The sequence below is a fragment of the Setaria viridis genome, chromosome 4 (assembly GCF_005286985.2).
Source record: "Setaria viridis chromosome 4, Setaria_viridis_v4.0, whole genome shotgun sequence".
Lineage (NCBI taxonomy): Eukaryota > Viridiplantae > Streptophyta > Magnoliopsida > Poales > Poaceae > Setaria > Setaria viridis.
The window spans coordinates 30,182,999-30,209,327 of NC_048266.2; the positions used below are offsets into that span (position 1 = coordinate 30,182,999).

Here is a 26,329-nt window from a genome sequence, read left to right on the forward strand (position 1 = left end):
CCACATGATTTTTTTTACCAATGTGGTCCAAGTCAATATACTTATATAAAGTATTGCAATCCTTGCAGTTACCAAAATATAGTCACGAATTGAAACCTTTAACATGATCCCACCATGTTTTCCTATTTGCAAAATGTCTTCACACACACATGATAAATAAGCATCCACACGATCGAATGAGTTTGGCTCCGCTTATATTAGCAAAATTGGATATAATCGGTTGATTGATTGCATATTTGCATGCATGGTTGGGTGGTTTTTACATCAAAGCTAAGTAAGAAGTAGGCCTTTATAATGAAATATATTGTGAAATTTACCATTCTAAGATACCACGAGAAACAACAAAAATACAAGTATTCTTTCTTCAACTTTGACTAAATTTGAAGGTTATGTTTTCTCTCATCGATGCACACTAAAATGGTAAGTTTCTCACTGTGACGTGCCTCTTCATCTTTGATGCCTCCCTGCTAGATAGAGAGTCACGACCTCTACCCTAACTTTTTTTCCTTAACTATTAGTCCTCCGCCCATAGCCGGCGATGTGCGGTTGCCTATGTTTAGTTGGGTCTACTTACCTCCCTAAAAACTCTTAAAAGCTCAATAACATCTTCACTCCTAAATTCCTGCCATCATGAGTGTGTTAGAATCTCCACGGACTCAAAAAAGTGTCGTTTCTAGACGATTGAAGTGTACGAAGTGCGCTGCGAAACAATAATCGAGTTTTAGAGCGGCGTACCCTGTGACTTGTAAATTTGCATTCTAGTTTATAAAGTCGAGGCCAAAAATTCCCAACCGTAGATTATGAGCCATTAGAGCGGCGTACCCGATCCAACGGCCGGACAGCCGCAGGCCGCATCTCACCAGCCCACCATTCCTTTCGCCGGACGAGAGTTGAGCGGCCCAACCCTAAGCAGCATCCCCGCGCTAAACCCATCACCGCCACCATGCGAGGGATCGGCGCCGCCGCCGCCGCCGCCGCGAGGCGGCACGCTGTGCTCCCCTCCTCCTACGCCCCCGCCTTCTCCTCCTTCTCCGGCATCGGCGGTGGTGACGGAGGTTTCGGACGCGGGCGCGGGCGCGGCCTGCCGCCCTCCGGCCCGCCGCGCGCTCCCGGTAGGCCCATTTCCGACGACGACGGCGCGGATCCCTTCTCCGCCGCGGCACCCGCCGGCCGCGGCCGCGGGGAGCCCGCGGCTCCCTCCTCCGCCACCATCCCGTCCTTCGCCGCGTCCTCTGGCGTCGGTCGCGGCCGCGGATCGCCGCTGCCCCCGCCGCCGCCACCCGAGGACGCCCCCAAGCAGCCGACCCTCACCAAGCGCTTCGACGACGCTCCTCCGCGCCGCGATCCGGAGCCGCCGAGCCCCGAGGCCTCGTCCTCCTCCGCCCCGCCGCTGCCGCGCGCGCTCCCGTTCACCGGCGCCGGCCGCGGCGTGCCGCGGATGCAGCAGCCGCCGGTGGATAAGCCTCCGGAGGAGAACCGCTTCATCCGGCGCCGCGAGGCGGCGAAGCAGGCGGCCGTCGGGCCTACCTCGGCTCCCGGCCCGCAGCAACCGAAGTTGTCGGGGGAGGACGCTGTGAAGCGCGCATTGGAGCTCCTGGGAGGAGGAGGCGGAGGCCGCGGCGGGGGCCGCGGCGACGAAGATGGCGGAGGGCGCGGTGGCAGGGGTCGCGGCTTCCGTGGTCGCGGCCGTGGCAGGGGTCGCACGCGTGACGACCGCCGGTCTGTTGATCTGGATGACCGGCAAGCGATCTACTTGGGGGACAACGCCGACGGTGAGAAGCTGGAGAAGAAGCTTGGCGAGGACAAGATGAAGATTCTGGAGCAGGCGTTTATGGAGGCGGCAGATAATGCGCTGCCACATCCAATGGAGAATGCGTACCAAGAGGCTTGCCACACAAACAACATGGTGCGTACGGCACTGCAGTGGATTTTGCTGAGTTTTCCAATCTGAATGTGCTTGGGTGGTTCCTGATTGTTCTTGTGGCTGTGGGTATGTGCGTGCAGATTGAGTTTGAACCACAGTACCATGTGAATTTTGCTAATCCTGATATTGATGAGAAACCACCAATGTCATTGGAGGAGATGCTTCAAAAGGTGAAGCCCTTCATAGTTGCGTATGAGGGCATCCAGAACCAGGAAGAATGGGAGGTAATTTCTTAAATTGGCCTTGCAGAGTATTATCTTTCCCCTTGAAAATGTTTGTGCTAGTAGATACTGTTTTTTTTGCCTAGTCAAGTAAGGGTGACGTAGACAATTTATGGTCTTCATCATGCGGTCATATAGCACATCTTCACTGCTGGTACAGGAACACTTTGTAGGGTGATGAAGACAATCCACACCATGATGCTATGTTTCTGCAGTTTTAGTACAAAAACGGGTTTGTGGTTGATAATATGACATGATAGTTACCTGCTTGAAGTTTGACATTGGCTACACCCACATTACTGCCCTCAGTTTACAAATGTATATGATTGTGGTATGTGTCTAGTTATACTTAAGTAACTTGACGACTATCATATTAGCATACATATAGTTATCCAGATTGATTTCATTTCTCTAGATGGTATTAGGAGTTTTCCATTCATATATACTCACATAACTCAAAATTGCTCAAGTGGATACTGCATATTAATTTTATAAGCATACCTGTTTCTAGTGTTAGTGTATGTATCGCTGATACTTCAGATAGGCTGCCATACCCGTATCACATCTGCAGCACTACCCTCTGATGTGGGTCATGACATATGCGTGCCATTAACCCAACATCAGAGGGCAGTACGTCAGTGGGAGTGTGGAGCTGGTTCCATATTGGATATGACAGGATATGGCAAATACACGGCAGCACGTGTATCAGAAGTATCAAGAAATTGCGATCTAAAAAAATTCCTGATACGCCTTACAATGCTCGCTGATACCTTGATCCGACATGCTTCTTGTCCATGAGATGAGTAACAGAGAGATGGAAAATTTGGGAGAGCCTGGAGAGGTGGGCAGGGTCCGAGCAGAGCACAAACCAAGGGTACTAGTACTAGCAGGGGCGGATCCAAGATCACACAATAGGGGGGGGCTCAATTTCCTCCTCTTCTTCCCCCTCCTCTCTTTTCCTTCTTCTTCCTCCTCCTTTTCTTCTTCCTCCTTTTCATCTATGGATAAAATTTATAGGGGGGGCTCCATGGGGGGGGGGGGGGGGGGGGGGGGGGGGGGGGGGGGGGGGGGGAGGGGGGGGGGTCTCCAGCCCCCACGTCGGATCTGCCCCTGAGTACTAGAGATATGAGGGCATGGGCTACCCATTTTGCTAGTCGTTGGTGTGAAATAGTGGCTGGTGGTGAGTGATATATGCCGGTGGCGAAGCCACGTTGGGGGAAGAAGAGGGAGCATCCAAGAAGGGCAAGTGGTTGCGGGAGTTGTGTGCGTAGAGGACCAGAAGAGTGATTAGGGTATCCTTAAATGGTCTGTGTGGGCCAGCAGCCCAGCACATGGAAGCCCATCTCATCTTTTCTCTTCTTTTCATTTCTATTCCTTTTATCTTGTGCTGGACATGATTCAGTGTGAGTTTCAATATTTTAATTGCTGTGGTGTTCATTAGCTGCTTGCTTAGTAGTAGCAACCTTCAATTTTGTATTTTTGTATGTCTAACAGTTACTACTTTAATTATATCTTAGTGATATTTAAGTATATATTTATATATATTCGCCCTATTAGTGTATCCTTGTTTTTGGACAAATGCCGTATCACTGTACCTGCATCCATATTGGCATATCGTGTTATTGTGAAACATAGCCTGGAGTCTTTACAGGATCACATTCACATTCTGTGTCAGATCATTAGATTAATATGCCAACCAGCACATATAAATTAATGGTTGAGTTTTTTAATTACCATTTAACTGTTCTAATATAATCTACTGTTGTGCCACTATCAGGAAGCTGTGAAAGATGTAATGGCTAGAGCACCCCATATGAAAGAGCTCATAGATATGTACAGTGGACCTGATGTTGTTACTGCAAAACAACAAGAAGAGGAGCTGCAAAGAGTTGCAAATACTCTCCCTGAAAACATCCCTTCTTCAGTAAAGCGGTTTACTGACAAAACTCTACTCTCTCTTAAGGTTTGTGTTATCAAAACTTATGCTCTGAACAATATCTGTGGTAGTGGTGTTTCAACTTTATGTGTTTTCATTTTGAGTAATCTCACTCCTGAATCTCATCTGTTGATGAGAGAAGCACAATTCATGTCTAACTTGGCATTATAAGATGTCACCATCTGTAGTAGGTTTCTTTCCAAAATAGAGCTTCCACTTGTTGCCACATCGAACGTGATGTTTAACTACAAGGGGAAAAAATCCTTTGTTTTATTTTTATACATATTTCACAATATCTCAAACATTTCCCCTGTTTGAGTATCATCTGGTCTAGTGGTCTTGTGCACTGGTTATGGAACATATTTCATGTAGCCATGTCATGACATGCTGTCACAGAGATATGCATTCAACAGGTAACACGATAGTAGATGTTCGTTTCTATCTTGAACTGTTGAGGCTTCTTACTGATTGCTACCCACCTTATCTTCTTCCTTCCTAAATAAGATAATCGATATCGTATCGTGATGGGTTTCTTAATTCCTTTACTCTTTCTGTGTGTTGCAGAACAACCCTGGCTGGGGTTTTGACAAGAAATGCCAATTCATGGACAAGTTCACTCGCATTGTTTCAGAGCAATACAAGTAGAAAGGTCTCTTATACTGTTGTAGTAACCATCTCATTTAGCCCACAAGGAGAATTGAAGGTTTTTTTTTTGAGGGAAGATGTGATGGCCATCTTTATGCAATGTTTTTTCTCTTTTGCTGGGATGCTAGTCTGATAAATAAAATTGCTGATACACGTGGTTTTCTTTTGCGGGATTTTCCTCCCTGTCAATTTGGTTCTGCACAAGTGTAAGCATCGCCGCCATTTTATTCGTCATATGAAACTCTGATCCCTTATCTGGGATACTTGGGTGCTAATCAAATCGTTCTTTTGGAAATCAGAAGTTAGTAGTTTTGTTGTACAATGCAATACATTTCTGGGCCTTTTTCACTGGACACACTGCTAGTCTCCATGGAGTGCTCTGTTCTGGGAGCGCCAGCAAGAACACAAGAATCATATGGTGAAACTCACACATACCAGTATACAAGTATCGAATTCTCAGTACGGTTTGTCTACTATACGGTATACATGTATAGCAGCTTGTACATTTCTTCTCTTTTCTAATATCCCGTGTGTAAACGCCTCTTGATCCACAAGAGAGACGAGATGCCTACCTATCTAAACCCCTAGAGCTCTCCTCTGTGCTCGGTACAAACTGTTATCTTCTATTCTATACAAAAGCGAAGCAAAAACCGTGGAAATTGCAGCAAATTATGTTGAATATGATTCGAATGGTGTGCGCCCGGCAGCACCTCCTTTGCCCAGTTGCCCGTCTTGGGAGGAAACCTAGGATTTCACTGCCCAAACTTCTCCATCCAGGCGCTTCAAGCGACCACACCATTTTCAGTGCCTGGAAATGCATCTCGGAATCAGAATTCATGTGTCCGTGAGACTAGTGTTCGTCCTGGACTTTTGTTGGGGGAGTGAAAATTTACCTGGGAGCTTCTGAGTCGTGCTGCCGCAGCGGCTGGTTCTCGTTGTTCTGGCTGTCGAGCGGCATGTACTGGGACATGATGGACATGATCTCCGAGTCCATGTACGACTGCAATCACAAGAATTACCAATGAATCTTCATCTGTACATTTTATATTTCTTGTTGAACTTGTAGAAGACGAGGGGACTCACCCTGAGCCTGTACTTGTAGAAGACGTAGCCGGCGATCCCGACGCCGGCGACGCACGCGACGGCGACGAGGGTGATGAACCAGCCGAGCTTGGACATGCCGTTGGCTACGCAGACGTCCTCGCCCCGGATGTAGAGCTGGTTGCCGCTGCACGTGCACTCGTAGTTGCCCCACGTGTTCTTGCAGTGGCAGTCCGGGCAGGTGCACGCCAGCTTCTCCCTGCACTCGTCCAGGTCTGGAGATGGAGGAGAGGAGCAGAGCAGACATGGATGGATCAGTCAGATACTCTCTCGATCGATCAGCATGGTGAACCAACCAACCAACCAAACCAACCTTCGCATTTGTGGCCGTCGCCGTGGAACCCCGGCGGGCACCGGCACCCGGTGAGCGCGGTCTCCTTCACAATCACCGGCGAGCGAGAGGTTAGCGGCGGCCATTGCCGGAGAAAATTCATGCAGCAGATGGGAGAGGATCGAGGAGGCGCTGGTGTTACTGCGTGCGTACCGAGCAGGCGGAGAAGGTGTGGCTCCCTATCGTCTCCGACCAGCACCCGCCGTTGTTGAGGGCGCACCGGCCCGGCCCGACCGCCTGGCAGTCGGTGTAGCCGTCGCCCTCGTAGCGGACGCCGTTCACCACGGGGCACTCGCAGACGCGGCCCCGGTACGTGTCCCGGCAGGCCGTCACGTTCGTCGCCTCGTCGCGCCAGCACCCGCCGTTCCGCCGCAGGCACTCGTTCGTCTCGATGTCTGCAGCAGATCCAAAGAGCGAGGGGGAAAAAGGTTTCTTCGTCAGATTCGAAAGGAACAGCCATGTTTCTGTCATCTGTCTCGTTGTTCATGTGAACAATTTCAGAAAGAAATCAGAGATGTACCAGGGCTGAGGCAGACGCGGGGCTCCGTGCCCTCCTTGAACCCGGCGCACACCGCCTTGAGCACCGCCGTCCTCTCCAGCTTCCCTGCAAGTTGAAAACTCGTGTTATCTCGCTGCAAACAGCTCTCGAACGATGCGAGTTTTACAACAAAGCTCTGTTATCATGAGGAGTTGAGGACCAACCTCTGTACTGAACGTTGTTGATGACGAGGGTAGGGAGGATGGTCACGTCGCCGCGCGAACCGCTACCGATCTGAAACATTTGCAGCATCATGTTCATGTTATCATGAGTTCTGTCAGATTCAGATTCAGGTTCCGTGCAAGAAAATTGTGGTGTGAGGAAGAACCTGGTCTTCCTGCTCCTTGGACAGGACGGCGTTCTCGGCGTCGGCCTCGGGGTCGCCCATGCACTCCAGCACCTTCTTCAGGTCCAGCCCGAGCGCGGCGACGACGTCCTCGGCGCAGGTCTTGCTGTACTTCTTCTCCTTCATGGAGCACCGGATCTTGTAGTCCATCACGTAGTCCCACCACGCCCACGGCCGGCCGCTCTCGTTCGCCACCCGGTGCACGCACAGCTGCCGCAGGTTCTCCACCACGACGTCCTTCCCGTCGTACCCGGACCCAAAGTCCTGCTCCGGGTCCGGCGCGCAGTACCTGCCACCACCACCGCCGCCGTCGACATATCAGCCACCGCCGCCGCCGGCGCAACCCGATGCAAGCTAGCTCTCGCCGTCGCGGGAGATGCGCGTACCTGCCGTGGTTGATGCACTGGGACTTGCACTGCTGCGTGAGGCGGAACGCCTCGGGGCAGTACCAGGTGATGTAGTGCGGCGTGAAGCGGGCGTAGCCGCCGCGCTCGAGGAGCTGGGCGTGTCCCCGGAACCCGCGGATGAACTCGGCCTGCTCGTCGCACCGGGCGCCGCACTCGTCGTTGCTGTTGGTCCAGAGCTCGTACTCGACGCGCTCGTCGGGGTGGGGCATCGACTCGCGCCAGTCCAGCTTCACCACCACCTCCTCGCCGGCGGCGTCGCCGGCGGCGACCTTCTGCGCCATCTTCTTCAGGGACTCGCCGAACGCGCGGTTCACCAGCGCCGACGGGATGTTGATCTTGTCGATGTACTCCGTGCCGGGGGACGCCTCCGGGCTGTCCATCGTCAGAAGCTGCTCGTCCACGCTGTCGGCGATCAGCACCGCCGCTGCGCCCGCGCGCTGCGCGTTCCACGCCTTGAGCGCGAAGAAGCAATCTGCAAGTCGCGGCGGCCGGAGATGCGTCAGAGCTCAGACAACTGCTGCTGTGAATGGTTGCTTCATCGACGAATCACTGATGCTGTTAACGTGCTTTTCTTTCTACAGGGTGCTATAGTTCTGAATTTTTTTAATAAAAAGTATGCGTTCAAGTGAAGTGATCTATTTGCAATTCCTGATGATTGGTTTCTGAAGCTGCTGTCGTTCGCTTCAAGGGATCACGGCACGCCGACACCAACTGGGATGGTGGAAAGGCCTCGGATCCAGGAAGTTGAGATGGTCGTATCAGATGAGATGTGTGAGCTTCAGAGTTCAGACATCAGAAATGCAATGCTTCAAGGAATCAAGGCAGCTTTTCTTGGTTCAGGGTTGTCAGTTTAGAGACAGGCACTGAAACTCTGAAGCTAAGAAAGGAGCAATCTGATGCCAAATCATCATAAAACAACATATGCCCAAATTTGAATTTTGGAGAAACAAATTGAGATTAAGAAAAGGTATAAGGAAATGAGACAGACGACTCCAATAATGGTTCGGAAGTTGGGATGGTCGTATCAAATGAGGTGTGTGAGCTTCAGACATCAGAAATGCAATGCTTCAAGGGAGCTTTTCTTGGTTCAGACTTCAGAGTCGTCAGTTTAGAGACAGGCACTGAAACTCTGATGTTAAGAAAGGAGCAATCCGATGCCAAATCATCTTAAAACAACCGATGGCCAACTCCGAATTTAACAAAACCAAAGTGATTTTATAAGAAACAAAATGAGATTCAGAACAATCGACAGTATGTGAGACCAAGATGACTCTGATGATGGCTCTGAAGTCTGAACTAGGATTCTGTTCTACGCAGGTGGTGTACCGGTATAAGCAGATTTTCAAATATAGGCAGCAACGAGTTTGTGACAATTCTACTACTATCTAATGTTTTTTTTTTAAAAAAAAGAACTACAACTGTTTAGTGCTTGTGTAGTGGGATTCCATCTATTCAAAACAAACTGAATGGAACAAGAGTATCGGACTGCGTCTCATTCATGTAGCCCCTGCTTGCTGGACTGAATTAGAAAAATCTTATGGTAACACCTTAGTTGGAGATCAATCAGCATCAAATGATTAGAATACACTATCACACTTAGATGGCATGTCTAGCCCTGATACTCACTGACCAACCATTCTAAATCATGATCATATCTAGAACATTGCTTTCCGACAGAAGCCGGGCACCACTGACAATAACTCAACAGCAAAGCAACTACTGATAGCTGACATAAATCATGATATTGACATGAACGAATCAGCGAACAAGCTTTGTTTGTCAAACAGAAAACGTCAGCAGAAACGTGACTTCAAAACATGCCGCTTCTTCAATCTTCATATATCAGAACTGAATTTCGTTAAAAAAATGTTTTTCAGAATTGAACTCGAGATATGTTCAGGACGCCAAAATTTATCGCCTTTTGATCAGGAGGAATTTTTAAGAAAAAACATTGAAAAGGAGTGGTGTGCACATACCTCCACGATCAAGCAGGAGGATGACCGGGCGGCGGGACTTGGACTTGAACTTGGTGTCGAACTCGGCGCAGCCGGTGGCCTTCTTGTCCGGGTAGATGACGACGCCGGTGAGCGTGCCGCCGTAGTCGGGCACGCCGAAGTTGCCGATGGCCGCGTCGTGGTGCCCCCGGATGTGCTCCGGCGCCAGCACCCGCACGCTGCTCTTCTCCACCACGAACCGCCCCCGCACAGCCACGATCAGCAACAGTAGCTGCGCCGCCACGACGCCGGCGAGCCACGGCGCGCGCCTCGCCATTATTGCCGGGCGCGGGATCAATCAATCAATCAACCGCCACCGGCCAATCCCCCTCCTCTCCCCGGCAACGATCGAGAGGAGGGACGAAGAAGAAGAGGAGGAGGAGGAAGAAGAAGCAGACTTGAAGCAAGGAATTGTGGGCAATGAGTCGAGTTTGGTGGGCAACAAGCGGGGTTAGGTGGTTGTGAGCGAGAGGGTGAGAGAAATATGTGTGTATATATATTTGCAAGTTTGCAAGTGATCGTTGCAAGCGCGCATGAGAGGAAGACGAAGAGAAGACTTGGAGTTGGGAGGGGGGAGATGACGGAGGAGGGGGAGGTTGCTTGGATCGTAGAGAAGGGTGTTTGGTCCGGGAGGCATTGGTGTCAACATGTGACGTACAAGAGAAGGTGACAGGGAGAGGAAGGTGCTTGCGAGAGGGAGCAGCCAACTGCTAGCAGGTGTGAGGCTAAACAGAGAGAGGCCACTTCAGAGTAGGAGAGTGAAAGTGACAATTTTTGGAAGAGATCAAATGGAATCAGGTGTGGGAGAATAATCTCAAAAGGAGGGAGAGGGAGAAGATCAGAGAGGAGGCTGTGGCTTGGAGTCTCTTGGACACTTTTGGCCCTGATATTTTTCACCTTTTGTTTTGAGACCAATCCTGATTTTTACCGTACCCCTGAAATCTTTGTTTCTGGTCAGTTTTTTTTTCTTCCAATTTTTGTTATGCATGCAGTTTTAGATGATTTTAGTGGCTGAAAGTGCAAACTCGAATACAATTTTTTGGTTTTTTTAATAATGCAATAGCATACTCCATCCGCTACATCACAAAGATGTACAAAATACATCACTTATTACAAGTTGCACTCTATGATTTTTGGTTAATTTTTTAAAAGCATACTTATTTCTTTTTTTTTACAAATTTAAATTTCTACCAATCTGCAAAGTTCATTGTTTTGACATGGGACGCTTGACCTTTTCAACGAAGAATAACCTACACGTAGGGGCGGTGGCTACAAATAACCTGCTGTGACATGCTCAAGACTTTGTTGCAATGTTATGACGTTACACATCGCCTAAATGTGGATCATCTATATTCCAAGACATTTTTAGACGTGACATTAGCGCTTGTATATTCTATAACCAAAATTAACAGCACGGTGGGGTACATCGATCCTGCGACATCACGCAAGCAACAAACAGTTCAGTCGTTGCGTTCCCGCTGCAAGCGTTCTAAACACACACACACACACACACACACACGTTGCTTGCATTGAGAATTTTCAGACAGGCTGTAGTACCACTGCCCGGCAGCGTGCCATTCAAGGGAAAAGACCTCCAAAACTGAACGAATCCTTTCTTTTTCCGAAAGACAAAACTAAATGATTTCTGAACTGACAAACTGGATGGGAATTTTGTAACAGGGAGATAATTTGAGGGGTCGGTTAAGTCTTTGGTCAGTCAGTCGTCGGACTTCTCGTGTGGTGCAGAGAGCACGGCAGGGGCTGCAAGTCTTGGCCGACCGCGTGTCCGGCCGGTTTGAGCAGTCGTGAGTTTGAGTCGGTCTCGGTGGACCTGGGAAGGGGTCGACGGCTAGACGTGCTCCTTGGGCCATGTCAACCTCTCCCGGGTGACAGGCCGGCGGCTCTGGAACGTTTTGGCGGAGCTGAAACGATGGACAAGTGTGCAGTGATGCCCATCTGCACTGTACAGTAGCAACGAGCAGTTAGAAGGCTAGTGCCTCTCAGGCAATGGCACTGTCCGAGCAATTTGACCATTCGAAACATTGTACTGTACTTAGCCAAAGAGGTGGGCAGCTTCAAAATCTTCACTCCCTCCATTTAAAAACGTAGATTGTTTTAGATTCATCTGTCATTAACAAATGACGTCCTCTGTCATTAACAAATATCTTGGTAAAGTTGGAGTTAGCCAATCGTCAATATATATATATTCAAAAGAAAAAGGTGATAGCGTTGTTGATATCACGTGCAACAAACTAGTATCCACGGGGCCATTCTTAATCGCGATTTTTGGCCAAGGGAATCACGACTCACAGGAACATCCTTGCATGTACTATGTCTTTTTTTTAAAAAAAACTTTACATCAAAATTACACACCTCAACTATTATGGAAAATTTCCGTTTTTACGTACCAATGAAAATTATGGTACGATTCGAGTCTCCAAGTGAATAGGATGTGTGACTACCGGTACACATACTGGAATTGTAACAAATGAACCTATTTTATCTGAGTAAGTATCCAGTAAAAGAAGTGCAACTCAAAGTATTCCTTACACATGCTTATATATTTTGATGCTCCAAGACAAGAATTGTATATGCTGCTACTTTGGACAAATTCGCTATGTTTTGACAGAAATATTATAACATGTCTACATTAATAGTAGTTTATTTAAGCACTCTATTTTTAGAAGAAATAAATAACTGCACTCATAATTCTTTATACAGGAAATTCAACTATCTCGAGCACAATGATATATTAGTTGAAATGCCAGCCTTATGCTATTGTAGTAACTAAAAGTGTAACATAAAACCCATAATCTATATTCTGAATAAAGTTGGTCCAGTACATAAGTACAAGTGCTAGGTTTCCATGTATCATAAGGAGGTAAACTTTTCTTCTAAATGGCAGTAGATAATAAAGATGAAATGGGGAAGAAAAAACCTAGATGGATAAAGTTATGATAGATGTGCTGTAACACAAGATGGCATAGTTCAAGTTAAATTTCAATTAAAACATGTTGCAACACATATGGAAGTGAACCCTACCCATTCTCCCATATGGTTGGATTTGATGGTGCCAAAGGCCACCTTATTGGCAGTATACAACATGGCTACAACAACAACGAGTATGTAGGGTGTGTTTGGTTTTCGCCTAAGCACGCCTTGCCAAACTGCGCTAACTGTGGGCTCACCATTTTTTTCTAAGCGATTCCTCCACCCGTGTTTACGTCCAGTGTCGGTGTGAAATATAACTAGGTGCGGGCGTGGACTCCTGAGCATGCCAATCTTTGGTGTCAATCTAAACGCTCGGCTGTGCGCAGTCAACGACCAAATAATTGGTCAGGTTTTCATTGGAAGCGATCCAAACATGCCCGTAGTCTATTCTTTTTAACAAAACAAAGAAAACTATAATCCTTAAAGGCAGCCATAACTTAAGATTTTTTGTTCTTAGTACCTGATGCCGGGACCTGACTGTTAAAATGTATACTTCATTAGACGGGTTACAACATCAATTGGTATATGTAAGGGATAACTAAATTATGTTCCGGAATTGCCACTGCATTTAATATTAAATCCTTAGTTTCAAAAGAAATTAGAAATTTTAAATTCTAGAACTTTATGGCAATCACAGTTTCATATCCTTCTCATTGGATATGTGGTGATACAAGATTATTGGATGCAACCTTTTCCACTCCTAAGCTAGCTAGGCCTTCGCCGATCAACACGAGCCATCCAACCGTGGGCTGAACTATGCCGTTATCGTCGTCTCTCTCCTCCTTCCTCGTCCTCCGCCACCACCCGCCGCGCTCGCTCCCGCCAACTTCAAATCGCCCGCCGCTGCACCTCCGCCTCCTCCTCCCTCCGTTCGCACGGCGCCGCGCCTTCGTCTGCCAGCCGCTCGCCGCGGCGGCCACGGACGACATGGCTGCTGCGGCCGCGGCGGCGTCGCCCCCCACGCTGCTCGAGCACATGGGCCAGGCCGGCGCGGCCGCGGACCTCACCGTCCTCGTGGCCCACATCCAGAGCGCGTGCAAGCGCATCGCTTCCCTCGTGGCGTCCCCCGGCAACGCCGAGCTGTCGAGGGCGAAGGCGGCCGGCGGAGGGGGCGTGGCGGCCGACCGGGACGCGCCCAAGCCGCTCGACGAATTGTCGGTGCGTGCTGGCTTCGCATGTTCTTGAGTTGAGTTGGTAGTCTCGTTCTCGCATTTGACTGCATGATTTTCACGCGACATGAACAAAAAGGTGTTACATTGTTGCGAATTGTGATCGATCTAAATGCTTGATATGGCAGTATGGTACATAACAGCATATCCATCTGAAGTTGCTTGAAGTTCCTAGATCAACTAACTAGTTCGTTCCTGAAATTTTATTAACTTTGACATCATAATTTTAGGATATTAAAGGGTAAAGACTGGGATACCTGAATCATTGCTGAATTCACTTGTATAGAGTTTCGGTTGCGAAATCACATATGCAGAGTGTTTCCATTACTCTACATACCACAAGAACTAGCTTTGAATATTCTACTACCATGTCTCTTGCACTCATGGCAAAATTATGTTAATTCTTTGCTTGAATTCAGAATGATATCATCTTGTCATCGCTCAAAAGTTCTGGAAAGGTTGCAGTCCTCGCGTCTGAAGAAAATGATCTGCCTATTTGGATATCCGATGATGGTCCATATGTTGTTGTTACCGATCCGCTTGATGGTTCTCGCAACATTGAGGTCTCCATACCTACTGGAACAATATTTGGAATATATAACAGGCTAGTGGAGCTCGATCATCTCCCTTTGGAGGAGAGAGCTCAGCTCAATTCGCTGCAAAGTGGAACTCGCCTTGTTGCTGCTGGGTATGTCCTGTATTCGTCTGCCACCATCTTGTGTATCAGCTTTGGTGCAGGTACCCATGCCTTCACATTGGATTGGTCGACTGGAGAATTCATTCTTACACATCCTTCCCTCCAGATACCACCTAGAGGTAACCAAGTGTAGCAGTCTTCAGTAATTTGCTGCTTTCCAAATTCTTCGCTGAACATTGAGCAGTTGTTGTTCATTATTACAAGTTTTACCAAAATTACTTTCTGAACTCTCAACATGAGTAGTTTGTGAAGATGTCACTGAAAAGCTTTCTGTGGCTCAAATACTAAACTGAACTTTATAAGGTTTGCAACAGTGCATAAAAACCCATTCCCAACCTGCATCTTTTAGAAGGTTCTTTTATCTTTGCTCAAAATTATAGTTGCATATAATGCCAGGACAAATATATTCAGTGAATGATGCACGGTATTTTGATTGGCCTGAGGGCCTAAGGAAGTACATTGACACAATCAGACAAGGCAAAGGACAGCACCCAAAGAAGTACTCAGCTCGCTATGTTTGCTCACTGGTTGCTGATTTCCACCGGACGCTCATATATGGTGGAGTTGCTATGAACCCAAGGGATCATCTGCGGTTGGTTTATGAGGCGAATCCTCTCAGTTTCCTTGCTGAACAGGCTGGTGGTAGAGGGTCCGATGGCAAGAACAGAATCCTCTTGATTCAGCCCATCAAGCTGCACCAGAGGTTGCCATTGTTCTTGGGGAGCATGGAGGACATGCTTGAGTTGGAAAGCTACGGAGATGTCCAGCAGAAGGTTAATCCTGGATATGAAGTTTAACAATATGTAAAAATACTCAGATTTTCTGGTGTTCTAGCAATACAGTAAGCTAAAAGTAAAACACTTACAGCAATCCTGTCTTTGCATGACCAGAATTTGTTATACTTCGCTGTGAATGTAAGTATTATGAATTTTTTTAGGCAGATTGCACAACCCTACACCCTATTTGATTACAGGATGCCTGTTTGTGAATATTAGATAGCTTCCAAATAGCAAAGCACTTAAGAGCTTTGTAGTAGCAGTCGTGCTTTGCAAATGCTGAATATAAGCAGCGGAGTGAAGTCACAAAAATACTGCACCTTGCAGTTGCAGATTAAGGAATGCTGGTGGTTTCAACATTCATGGCCAAAGGGCCGGTAAAATACGTGCTTTTGAAAATCTTTGCAACTCCTTGGCCCATGATGAGCATATTTGAGTCATATATGTAAGCTCTGAAACTAGAAACACGCAATTCTGCATGACTCGTGATGGTTAATACCAGGAAACGTTACACTTACATATGAGAAATCCTGCAAATGATCAGAGCACAAGGATTCTTCCGATCATCATTTCAGGAATAGTAGCACACTGGTCGCTAGTGGCTGCATCACCTGACATTACGATCCTGGTGATAAAGATCACAGGGCTGCAATATGGCTAAAACTCTGGGCAAAATTACAGCATAGATCAGCAACCAAGGAGTGAATGATAACTGATCCCTCACATCAATCCATACAATCTTAAAAACCTACGTGGAAAGCGGGAGGATCACAGTGTAGCTAGATAGTGAATGATGTACAAAATTACGGTGAATCTGTCCAAACTCAATTCAAAGTTCACTGCTCCAAGGCAAGTTGCTTGTGCCGGTTGAGATCGTTGAGGTAGCTTGAGCGTGTGTAATCTTCTGAATCACATGAGTCAAACATCAGGGGCTTTACGATTTTAGGCCTTCTGACCAGCTCAAGTGACTCCCGGTCTCCCTTCAAGAAACAGACCACCTGCAGGCAACAAATCAGGGGTCAATTTACTCATTTTGCACTTCAGTTGGCAGATAAAGATCCACTCACTCACCGATTTCATACTAGGCCGTGAGGTTGAGCTGTGGTGAATGCACAAGGATGCCACTGCTAGGATGTACACCATCTCTTCAGGGTCATATTCGTTGCCGAGGGAAGGATCCACCAGCTCTTTGATGTTGTTTGCATCAAGCAACGGTTTTGCCTTCACAGACAATGAACAATTTGTGAATTCCATGGGGTTCAGAAGCATGTAATTATGCTACTTCATGTTTTCTGTTCATTTCATTCTATCCGAACTCCTAAATTATCTATTTATTTTTTTGACAATGTCAAAGAATGAAATTTGATGAACTGGTTTCAATATATAAAGTATATGGTAGTAGTTTGCTAAATGTGTACCCATATCACTAGGCTCTGTCTGGAGGAATCCACTGCTTTCCGCCCTGTAACTAGCTCAAGAAGTAGAACTCCATATGCAAACACATCTGTCTTCTCATTTATGATCCCATGCATGAAGTATTCTGGGGCCATATACCTAAAAGACAGCACAAAATCAAAGTTGAAACAACAGTTACAACACTATTTTCAGTCTTCTGGATAATAAGAAAGCATGATCAAGAGCCAAAGAGGCTCACCCGAATGTGCCTTCAATGGGATATACAACAAGATGAGTCAATTGGTCAGGAAGCCACTTGGCAAGCCCAAAATCTGATATCTGCAAAAGAAAAGAGCAAAACTGTAACTCTTGACATCCCTAGGTTTTATAAGGAACGTGATAGTGTAATCTAGCAGTAGAAACGTACCTGAGGTTGGTAGTCTTCAGTTAAAAGGATATTAGAAGCCTTGATGTCTCTGTGAATTATGCGGCGATGGCATCCTTCATGTAGGTACAGCAATCCTTCAGCAATTCCAAGTGCAATGTTGAACCTGACTTTCCACTTCAGGGGTTCCTTTGTACCTGATCAGCTAAAGTCCATTTTAGCGCTAGACTAAGGGCATCTCAGTACAGTCTAACAGACAATGGACTTTTTTATATTAAAAAGGTGAGATGCTTGAGATCTCAGACCATGCTTGAAATGTAGGGGACTTAAGAAAGTGAGTGTAAGATATATAAAACAGCATGCATAAATGGAAACATGAACTTCTAAAAACTCGACCTGCGGGGGGTAAGACAGCCCCTGGGTTTTTTACTAAGGAGAAGACCTTCTCACGCAGGCCGAGAAAACCTAGGAGGGCCCAAACCAACCACAGCTATGACCTGGGCCGGGCCTTGACCTGTGCTTTGGTTATGGTGACAGACGAGGGGATTTTTTTAGCCTCAGCCTGAAATTCGCTCCCACGGGGAGTCAAACCCAGAACCTGAGGAGTGCTACTGAGGCCATCTAACCAATTCAGCTAGAGACCCTTTCAGATATTATTTGAACGATTATGCTGTACTGGCATAAAAGTTAAAGATCTGCTCTCATAAAATTCTTAATGTGAAGTGTACCTCGCCTTTTAAAAATGTTTGCATAAAATGTGCCCCCATATCACATAAAATCTCTTAGCTATTTCATTCATTAGCTAACAAAAGTGTTACTCTTAGATAGGAATATACCATGCAGAACAGAAGCCAGGCTTCCATGAGGTGAGAACTGCAAAACCAAGTGCAAGCCCCCTTCCACGCTGAACCCCAAGAGCTGTGCTGCGTTTGGGTGGTTAACATGGGCTATTATTCCAAGCTCAGATAAGAAGTCGCTAACTCGGTCCTCTTTGTTACCGCCTTTTGTTAATCTCTTCACTGCCACAAATTGTCCATCAGCAAGCTGTCCTTTGTATACCTCAGCATGCCCTCCCTTGCCGATCAATTTTTCTAGTAAAGTCAGGCATAAAACAAACTCAGTTGATACTCAGGGCAGCTAAGATGATAAATTCCAGCCAAAAACTGTATTTGCATTACACAAAAAAATTGAAGTTATCACCTTAAAAGATGGAAATAAGAAACAGAGCTCAAGGAATTACATTTCCATACTGTATTGTCAATTGTCATGATGAAAAAGCTAGCTTAGATTAACAGGTGATCTTAAACTTTTCCAGCTAAAGAGCATGTGCATGCTAAAAGGACAGTAATAGGTCATCATCATTAACCTAAAGAACCATTCATGATTAGGACCTCAGACCCTCACGTAATATCATTTCTCAGTGAAATCATAGCATTGCAACTGTAAAAGGTACATCCCACCTCACGAGTTTTGCAATGATAGTAGCAGAACCTAATCATTAAATCACTCACAGCAACAATGAAGTAAGTGTGCATGACTGCATGTTACCTGAACTAAATCTGTCAGTTGCAGTACAAAGCTCTTCGTAGTCAAAGCTTCGCCATGATGGTCTCCACTTCCCAATCTCAGGAAGGATCTCAGGAGCAATGGCACTGCAGTCCATTTGGTTCTTACCACTCCGCATTCTCTCCAGATACCCTCTAAGCCCTCTGCTCTTGGATCTCTGAGGGAATGTCACTGCTCTACCCATGGACTTCTTTCTTCTAAGTATTAGCCCGCTGATCAGGTTCCTCCACTGCACATTATGGTTTGATTCTGCTGACTGCTCCACCGAGGCGCTGTCATCAGAGTCCACACTACCAGACACTGAGATATCTAGCACGGCACGGGGAGAGCTCCGATCAGCACACTCACTGTTGTCGTCACTACTGCTCTTGGTTCCAATTCTGGGCATTTCTTCGGAGCTCCCACAGTTGTCATCATTACTGCTCTTGGATCCAATTTCAGGCACTTCATCGGGGCACTCACCGTTGATGCTCTTGGAGTCCATTTCTGGCATTGGTTTACAAGCACCATCAGATTCAGCACACTGGATGTTGCTGTCATTGCCATGCCTATCATTCTGATCTTCACTCGATACGGTGGCTTCGATTACGGACCCACCGCTACCACATTCCTCCGTGGTTGTTCCTTCGGAGTCTCTCTTAGTGTTCTCTTGATCCTCTCCTGCAGAGGTATGGGCTATAACAAACAAGTTTGTGAGTACGCCATGACACTGATTTTGCATTTATGAAAAAATCAGCTACCTAACTACAATCAAGAACGGGACAAAGTGCAAAGCAAGTCACAGCAAGAAACAAAAACACAATGATAGACAGATTGTCTGGCTTGCCATGAAAGGCACGTGCTGCCAGATGCGAGTACGTGAGGCGTTCGATTGCAGAAGTTTTTTCCCCCCTTCAACAGAAAACATATATGAAGTACCCCAAAAATTGACATCCGCACCACCCCTTTGCCTCCTTCCAAAACTGATGTTTTGTTCCTCTCTACCACAGCCACAGGCTCTGAAACGTGAAGGGGGCGCACAAATAAAACAGCAAAAGTGTCCATTTCAGAGGCTTTGGTAGAGTTGGAAATTCGGCAGAATTTGACCATCTACGAGTCCTCCATGGAAACGAGAGACCGCACGCCCTGGTATGTATTTTACTGTTTCGAATTAGACCAGAATCTCAAACCTGACACCAACCAACTCTCTTCCGAAAAAAAAAATCAAAATAACTGTTCAAACTTGAAAGTTGCGTCATCAAACTCCAAGAACCCATAAATCAAATCCAGCATTAAAACGAGAAACTGCTGATTTGCTTCTTGGAGCAAACCCAACATAAATAAACATTTCCATACAATAAAACAAAAAGGTAAAATCGAGAAAGAAGAGATTCAGCAGAGCTTGCAAGCCACAGAAATGGGGGAAAGAAAGGCCATCAAGGATGGAGCGCAGCTCACCTTCCTTATCTGAAGAACCGGGAAGATCCTTGAGCAGCCGCTCGTCCTCCCCTGCCTCTGCTGGTCCACGCAAGAAAAACTCCATCAGTTTCACCATCGCCGGCGACACTTCTCGCAATATCGTTCCCTCCCCCACACCGAAATCGACAGACGAATGTATAGAGAGAGAGAAAGAGAATAAAAAGGAGCAAGCTTTTTATCGGCGCTGCAGAATCTCCCAGAGAGAGGGAGAGAGGATGGGAGAGAGACGAAGAATACCTTCCGTGGTAGCCATATTAACCTCCTCCTCCTTCCTCCCGGCACCAACAACTTCGCTTTCAAGGGCAATCAAGCTCGTCGAGGACAGCTCCTCCCGGCGCCGTCTCGCATTGAAACAACAACACTATACCAACTTGAGCCGGAAACGAGCGCGCAAGCGAGATGGGAGGGAGACAGGGGTACTTGGAGCTCGCACGGCACCCAAGAAAAATGGAGGATGGGGGCAGGCGCAACGAAATTAATACGTGGTGAGAGAGAGGGAGGGGATTGAGGGGACGGTGCGGCGAGCCCAGAGAGGTGGCGGGTTCTTTTGAAAACCGCAGGTCCGCAGCTTGCTGTGCTGCTGTGCTTTGCTTTGCGCTGCAGGCTTGCGGCTATTCCTCCCTTCTCTCAAAAGAAGAGAACATATAGGCAGCAGGTCTAGAGAGAGAGAGAGAGGAAGAGGAGAGAGAGGGACTGGGCAATGGGCACTGATGTCTGGTGGTAGTCCCACAACCTTTTGTAGTGACCTCTCTAGACCTGCAGTGGACCTACTACACGAGGCAAGAGGGGAGAGAGAAATATTTGCAAAACCTTGTGATGGAATGGGTTCTTGTGGAGAAGAAGAGAATGGGGGAGATTTGAGAGTTGGTGGTGGAAAAAGCTCGGATTTTGATATGTCCTTTGTGCTCTTGTGCCTTGTGCCTGCTCCTCTCAGTAAATCTTGGAGCTTGTTGGACTGGGGAAAAAAATATACTCTTCAAGGTGAAAGATTAGATGTTGATGCCTGCCTTTGTGCAATTAGGAATGGGGATATATCCATGTTGGATACAGTAGACAGTAGTTGGCGGGTTATTTATCTTCCCTTTCCAACTGCAGCCCTTTCTTTTGGATTTTCTCCTCCTCTTTTGCAAATAGGGGCTTGGAGTATTGGGTATTTGCGAGTGCTAGTGGTACCACCTCCTAAAAGAAGGCTAGAGCTAATAAGCGTTGGGGCACATGCATTGAAATGAGCAGTGTAGAATGCGGTGGCCTTGCTGTGGTACCAGAAGGCATGTCTGGTCTACAAATTTTATGGATCATGCTTTGCTTCAAAATGTTGCGGCATTTAAGGTTGGGTTGAAAAGGCTGCCTTCCTTTTTTCCCGAAAAGATAAGTAGTAATGCCACATCGGCACTTATTAAAGCTCAAGGACAAGCCGACTAGCTGAGGATAAATGAATTCTGAATGAGTAGTATATGATGCTGAAAACATATTCCCACAACACAAACTGGTTTATCCTCAAAACTAGGCGCTCTTGTAGCTGAGGATAAACTGAACTCCAACAAATAATACACCTTTTCTTCAATTTGGTGACCGCAAGAAAGCCATTTTGTGTCAACATTGTCCTCAACATGAACCTAGCCACAAAATTTGTTGCAAAATCTTCTATAAACATATATAGGAACATCTTAAATACATATTGAAGAAAAAATTGCATGTACCATAATTTGTTGCGTACTTGTCCGTCAAATTTGGTGGATGTTCCGCTACCGATCCAAAAAAAAAAAAACCCAATTCGGTCAACTAAAAATGTTTCACCATGATATTGCGCTCAAGACAAAAAGGGAAGTGTTCCAATAAACAAAAGTAGTGCTTCTCTAGTTGAGTTTGCGGATGGTCTGTTCATGAAAGAAAAATCCATTTCAATGGAAAAAATGTTCTAGCTTTAGAAGAATTCTTCAATGTTGAATAAAAATGTTGTGCAAACGAATCTACACGTCAATGTACATCCGATGGTACTCAATTATACAATTACACCATTACATGATATTATAGTAAGTACACGCCATTTTAATCTAGTCACAATTTTAGAAAAAGATGCTACTTCCATGGTGAAAAACACGGGGAATAAACTTTAGCAGTGTCACATTGGATGTTCGGATGCTAATTAGAAGGACTAAACATGAACTAATTATAAAACTAATTGCAGTAACCATTTGCTAACGATGGATTAATTAGGCTTAATAGATTCGTCTCGCGAATTAGACTCCATCTGTATAATTAGTTTTATAATTAATCTATATTTAATACTCCTAATTAGTATATAAACATCCGATGCAATAGGTGCTAAAAACTATTTAGTAGTAAACTCTCAACAGGTGCTAAAACTCTTTAGTAGTAAACTCTTTAGTAGGGTATCCAAACGGGGCTTGTTATCGAGGAACCACCCAGTTTTCCCATTCTCAAAGTGTCAACCTCAAAGGTTCACGCACGGACACGCAGCGGCCAAGTGGCCAGCGCTAGTGCTGTATGGGCTCCTGCTGATTGTCTATGGAGAAGTCCAAATCCCCGCACCCCAAAGCACATGGAAATTGGAAGTTTGGAACGGCCGGCCGCATTCACTCCCATCGCCCATCCCCAACGACACGTTGGAGAGATCACCAGACACGAAGCCGCGCGCGTATCCTGCGCCGCAAGGACGACGGCGTGTGTCCGAGCCCCAACCCAGAGCGGCATCAATCCGTATCCACATAGGATACGCGATCAGAGCAGAAGAATCATCCATGCGTCCCTGCCCTGCGCAGGGCGCCAACGTTAAGCTCGCGGATCCATTCACTTCGCTTCTTCACTTCCCCCAATTGCCACAGCACACCTCATTTATTACCGCGCCGTTGGTCAGCCAGTGAGTGCCCTGGTTTCCAAGTTTGAATCGCTGGCCACGAATGCCTAGCCTCCCTGCTCGCGTGCCGTTGCTCATGCGAAAATTCGATCTCGACACTCTTGACAGCAGTCGCGGACCGCACGTATTTACGTGGCTGGGATGCGAGGGTTCCGCGAGAGAAATCCAGTGCACAATTTCACTTGACAATATCAAAACTGAGAAATTTGGTAACTGTGCCCGTTGTTCCTCCCACCAAGACCAGCGTCCAGGCGTCCGCTGGCCTTTCCTCTCCAATAGTGCCGTCAAATGCTGCAGCGAATGTGGATTCTTCACCAATTTGATAGATATGCATCAATGGTAAGCATGATTCCTCTCTTTTTTAGTTGCTTGTTCTACAGATCTGAGCGAGAGAGCCACAGCGAAAAAACGGAAGCTAGATACGAGTTTTCAGGTGCTGGTATTTGTTCTGCAAGTATTTTTACGGATCTGAGCGAGAATAGGTCCTGCTACTCGAAGCTGCAGTTTAGGCTGTAGCTGTCCATTCAAATATCAGAAGTCTTTCTTCACTATATTGTAGTATGTTGTTTAAGTGCTAGATTTCAAGCACGTAAGAGATGGGAATGGGTGCGACACTTTTTGAGGGAGAATTCCTGACAGTACTATCTTGTTTCTTCTGATGTTTCTAGTGACACTTCTATACATCACCGTATTATGGAGTTGACAGTAGCAGAGTAGCTTAGTTTCACATACTTGTGTATTGGCGCTTGCTTGTCCTATACTATTGTCCTATCTGCATTACATAGGCGTGAAATGAGCCTAAATGTTTATTTGTTGGACCAATGTATGTATCTATTGATATAATTTATAATTTCACGACTTATTTGAATTTACAGTGCATTCTATCAAACAGGCCACAAAATAGCATATGTTGATCAAGTTTATGTTTGATCACCATGATCTATGGGTCTATTCAAGAGCTATTAATTTGTAGCTGTACAAGTCGTCATCTGTGTTGTTATCTTTGTGTGACATGGCAGATACATATTAGACAGCAGCCATCTGAACAGTGTACGTGCTCTTAGCAGTAGTGTTATGCCATTAGGCCTCCTCCAATGGTATCATGTCTGCTAGCTCATATGATTAAAATACAATATGTTGTCTAGGTGGAAGAGGGAGAAAGAAAGGAGAGAGAAGAGCTATCCCTTGATCAAGTCTTATGCACATATTCCAAGACTATGTGGGGCTGGTACGTGTGTCCATTTATATTTTGAGCTATGCGTTAAGAGTTAGATCATTGAACAATTTATCTCTTATGCTATTTTTTATTGCTTTAAGTTATTGGTTGACTCCAACCGTTGGGGGAAGTCTTCCCGTGGTGACAGTGAAGTGCATCTACTTCTGCTATGCTGTACAACTGCATGTTCCTCCACTATTCATCATTTCCCCGCCCGGTGTAGCGTCGGTGTAGCTGAAAAGGACCGGCCGGGCTTCGTCGGAACCCGGCGCGGAAGCACTCGCGGACACGGAGCTAGGCGACGGCGCGACGCCACCGCCCACCAGTGCTGCCGCGGCTTGTTTAAGGTGCCACGTGCGCAGCGAACGCGACAGGAGACGACACTAAATATGATTCGGAAGTGCGCCACTGTCGTGACGCTGCAGTGCTGCACTGAGGCAAGATGGATGATGGATTAGGCAACAACGGCAACCGTGCCATTGCCTGAACTCAAAAACTCTGACGCGTGATCCGGGATTTGCTTTGGAGAGTTGCTCCGCTGCAAGTGTGCGTGGTGCAGCTGCGTGGCACGCGACGACGACCCTCGTACTCCAAACATGTCGCCTCTTCGGGAAAAGACGGGAGCAGCAGGTGCACCCAACCCTCTCCCGTTCATCCCGTTGCGACTTGCGAGAGAGCACACTGCACACTCACTCCATCGCTCGTCAGCCCGGCCGGACCCAACCAACCGAACTGGCAAGAATCTCCCACTCCACCTGCGTCGTCCATCCATACCTCTCGCCGTCTCGCGAATCCGCCCGCGTGCCATTCTCAGGTCACTCACCTGTGCCGCCCGCGCCTGTCGTGTTGTCATGCCATTCAATTCTCGAACACCGTGTGCGAACGGCGGATAAATACGGCGCCAGCTCGGCACACGCGTGTTGCGGTGCGTACGGTAGCCGTGGCGGGACCCGTACGCGAGAAGAAGCAATAGCCCGACGCCAACATGCATCTCTTCGGACGCGCTGTCAGGTTGGACGGCGCCATAAAGCCCTTGAACGAGCTCTGGGTCCCCCGTCTGTCTGCTGGCGACGGCCGACGGCGCCAGTACTGTACACTAGAGGAATGGCAAACCCATGCATGAGACGGATCACCAAAGGGAGGAAAGAAAAAAGTGGCTCGCCGCCGGCCACGATGGATATCCAAGTGGAGTGGCTGTCACCGTCGGGCGACGAGGCCGCCGGTCAAACGCCGCCGAGCACGCACTGGAGCCGAGCAGCCGTTGGGCTAGACTTTTCGGCAGTGGATAATGGTTCGGTAGGTTCCCGTCACGCTCCCGTGCTCCACTGCTTGGACGCCCAGACTTTGACCTGACGTGCGTAGCATTTTAAAATTTCTACTAGCGTGCTGTCTTCGCTCGGGGAGTTGAGGTCACCGTGCTGTTGTTGCTACGTGCTCGATGGACTGGTTGGAGTGGTGCCAGTCGCGGGCAAGCTGACTTCACGGGGTTGGATGGAGCACGGCGCGCGGCGAGTGAGTGGCACTGCAGCGGAGGAACAAACAGTGACGCCCCTGCCTTGTTTTGTGAGGAGCTGCAGGCGGCAGGCCACCTAAAGCGCTGCGCGCGCGAGAGAAGATTGAGCAGGTGAACGACTCCATATGCAGATACAGTATTACAGTAACACAGGAATTTACACAAATCATGAGATCATTTTCTCGGGCCTTCGGAAATCCGACGAGGATGTAGGTGAAGGAATCGACTTCCCCCCGAAGATTTTTCTTTCAAAGAAAAAAAAATCTCGCGTGCTCGTGCTGGGCGGCTGGGCGCCTAACCGTTTCCCCCCCCCCCCCCCCCCCCCCCCCCCCCCCCCCCTACTACCTGTTTGTCAACCGAATAACTGCTGCCGTGACGCGTCCATGTGTCTCCCGCCGCGATCACCGGAGCGCGATTGGCGTCGCGCTCCGCCGCTCCGGGCCGGAGGAAACGTGGGCGTCCTCGTCGCCGGTCGTCGGCCTGGTCATCAGGCCGGCAGCGGCAGGCTTGCGTGCGGCAGCAACAGCGCACGCGCGCGCACATGCGGCTGCACGCGAGCAGGGGGGGTGGGGGGTGGCGCCGCGCGTGAGACCGACCGGAACCTACCCACTTTTGCTCCCGGCCCGGTCGGCCGGCCACGCGAGGCGTCGCGATAGTGGCCGTGATCTGAGGAAGGAGCGCAGCGGCGGCGCGGCGGCGGCGTATCCTCGTGCCGCGCCGCGCGTGTCACGGTGCTATGGCCGGCCGGAGTTTGCGTGACGTAACTACTAGTCTAGTTAGTGGGCTTGGATTTGTTAGCGTTTGTGGGCGTATAGTCAACCAGGGCCTTTTTGCACACCGCC

The 26,329-nt window shown here is 47.7% G+C and overlaps 4 protein-coding genes and 1 long non-coding RNA gene across 6 annotated transcripts; 3 read left to right on the forward strand and 2 right to left on the reverse strand.

The window, feature by feature from the left end:
* Positions 1-864: 864 nt before the first annotated feature.
* Positions 865-4,915, forward strand: LOC117852299 (uncharacterized). The gene is made up of 4 exons (XM_034734326.2): positions 865-1,906; positions 2,005-2,148; positions 3,923-4,108; positions 4,646-4,915. Exons 1-4 carry the CDS (start codon positions 944-946, stop codon positions 4,724-4,726), a joined length of 1,374 nt encoding a protein of 457 aa, XP_034590217.1. The 5' UTR covers positions 865-943; the 3' UTR covers positions 4,727-4,915.
* A 227-nt stretch (positions 4,916-5,142) lies between these two features.
* On the reverse strand, positions 5,143-10,150 carry LOC117852298 (vacuolar-sorting receptor 6). Its single transcript, XM_034734325.2, has 10 exons — positions 9,426-10,150; positions 7,429-7,921; positions 7,025-7,331; positions 6,861-6,930; positions 6,679-6,762; positions 6,312-6,553; positions 6,141-6,204; positions 5,810-6,042; positions 5,620-5,726; positions 5,143-5,534 (listed from the first exon to the last, which is right to left on the reverse strand). The coding sequence occupies exons 1-10, from the start codon at positions 9,718-9,720 to the stop codon at positions 5,528-5,530; spliced, it is 1,902 nt and encodes a 633-aa protein (XP_034590216.1). The 5' UTR covers positions 9,721-10,150; the 3' UTR covers positions 5,143-5,527.
* Positions 10,151-13,142: 2,992 nt separating this feature from the next.
* Positions 13,143-15,240, forward strand: LOC117852288 (fructose-1,6-bisphosphatase, cytosolic). The gene is made up of 3 exons (XM_034734309.2): positions 13,143-13,592; positions 14,023-14,419; positions 14,697-15,240. The coding sequence occupies exons 1-3, from the start codon at positions 13,191-13,193 to the stop codon at positions 15,095-15,097; spliced, it is 1,200 nt and encodes a 399-aa protein (XP_034590200.1). The 5' UTR covers positions 13,143-13,190; the 3' UTR covers positions 15,098-15,240.
* Positions 15,241-15,548: 308 nt separating this feature from the next.
* LOC117852287 (receptor-like cytosolic serine/threonine-protein kinase RBK1) lies at positions 15,549-20,652 on the reverse strand. 2 transcript variants are annotated; one of them, XM_034734308.2, is made up of 9 exons: positions 20,118-20,652; positions 19,860-19,916; positions 18,405-19,097; positions 17,693-17,947; positions 16,899-17,053; positions 16,731-16,810; positions 16,495-16,630; positions 16,148-16,297; positions 15,549-16,074 (listed from the first exon to the last, which is right to left on the reverse strand). In XM_034734308.2, exons 1-9 carry the CDS (start codon positions 20,131-20,133, stop codon positions 15,913-15,915), a joined length of 1,704 nt encoding a protein of 567 aa, XP_034590199.1. In that variant the 5' UTR covers positions 20,134-20,652; the 3' UTR covers positions 15,549-15,912. The 2 variants fall into 2 exon arrangements, with proteins under 2 accessions (XP_034590199.1, XP_034590198.1); XM_034734307.2 differs by having other exon boundaries at positions 19,860-19,919; positions 20,118-20,650.
* A 1,632-nt stretch (positions 20,653-22,284) lies between these two features.
* LOC117853277 (uncharacterized) lies at positions 22,285-25,706 on the forward strand. The gene is made up of 3 exons (XR_004640075.2): positions 22,285-23,097; positions 23,904-23,986; positions 24,076-25,706. It is a non-coding gene; the product is annotated as an uncharacterized lncRNA (long non-coding RNA).
* Positions 25,707-26,329: the final 623 nt, after the last annotated feature.

Excerpts from the sequence above, each read along its gene's own strand:
- LOC117852287 (XM_034734307.2), bottom strand. Across the intron at positions 17,948-18,404 it reads AACTGACAGATTTAGTTCAG|AAAAATTGATCGGCAAGGGA; the intron begins GTAACATGCAGT and ends TGACTTTACTAG. Across the intron at positions 16,811-16,898 it reads CTGAAGACTACCAACCTCAG|ATATCAGATTTTGGGCTTGC; the intron begins GTACGTTTCTAC and ends TTTCTTTTGCAG.
- LOC117852298 (XM_034734325.2), bottom strand. The coding sequence starts at position 9,720 with ATGGCGAGGCGCGCGCCGTGGCTCGCCGGCGTCGTGGCGGCGCAGCTA. Across the intron at positions 7,332-7,428 it reads CAGTGCATCAACCACGGCAG|GTACTGCGCGCCGGACCCGG; the intron begins GTACGCGCATCT and ends TGGTGGTGGCAG. Across the intron at positions 5,727-5,809 it reads TCTACAAGTACAGGCTCAGG|TCGTACATGGACTCGGAGAT; the intron begins GTGAGTCCCCTC and ends TTGTGATTGCAG.
- LOC117852288 (XM_034734309.2), top strand. The coding sequence starts at position 13,191 with ATGCCGTTATCGTCGTCTCTCTCCTCCTTCCTCGTCCTCCGCCACCAC. Across the intron at positions 13,593-14,022 it reads AGCCGCTCGACGAATTGTCG|AATGATATCATCTTGTCATC; the intron begins GTGCGTGCTGGC and ends GCTTGAATTCAG. Across the intron at positions 14,420-14,696 it reads CCTCCAGATACCACCTAGAG|GACAAATATATTCAGTGAAT; the intron begins GTAACCAAGTGT and ends ATATAATGCCAG.
- LOC117852299 (XM_034734326.2), top strand. The coding sequence starts at position 944 with ATGCGAGGGATCGGCGCCGCCGCCGCCGCCGCCGCGAGGCGGCACGCT. Across the intron at positions 1,907-2,004 it reads CTTGCCACACAAACAACATG|ATTGAGTTTGAACCACAGTA; the intron begins GTGCGTACGGCA and ends ATGTGCGTGCAG. Across the intron at positions 4,109-4,645 it reads AAACTCTACTCTCTCTTAAG|AACAACCCTGGCTGGGGTTT; the intron begins GTTTGTGTTATC and ends TGTGTGTTGCAG.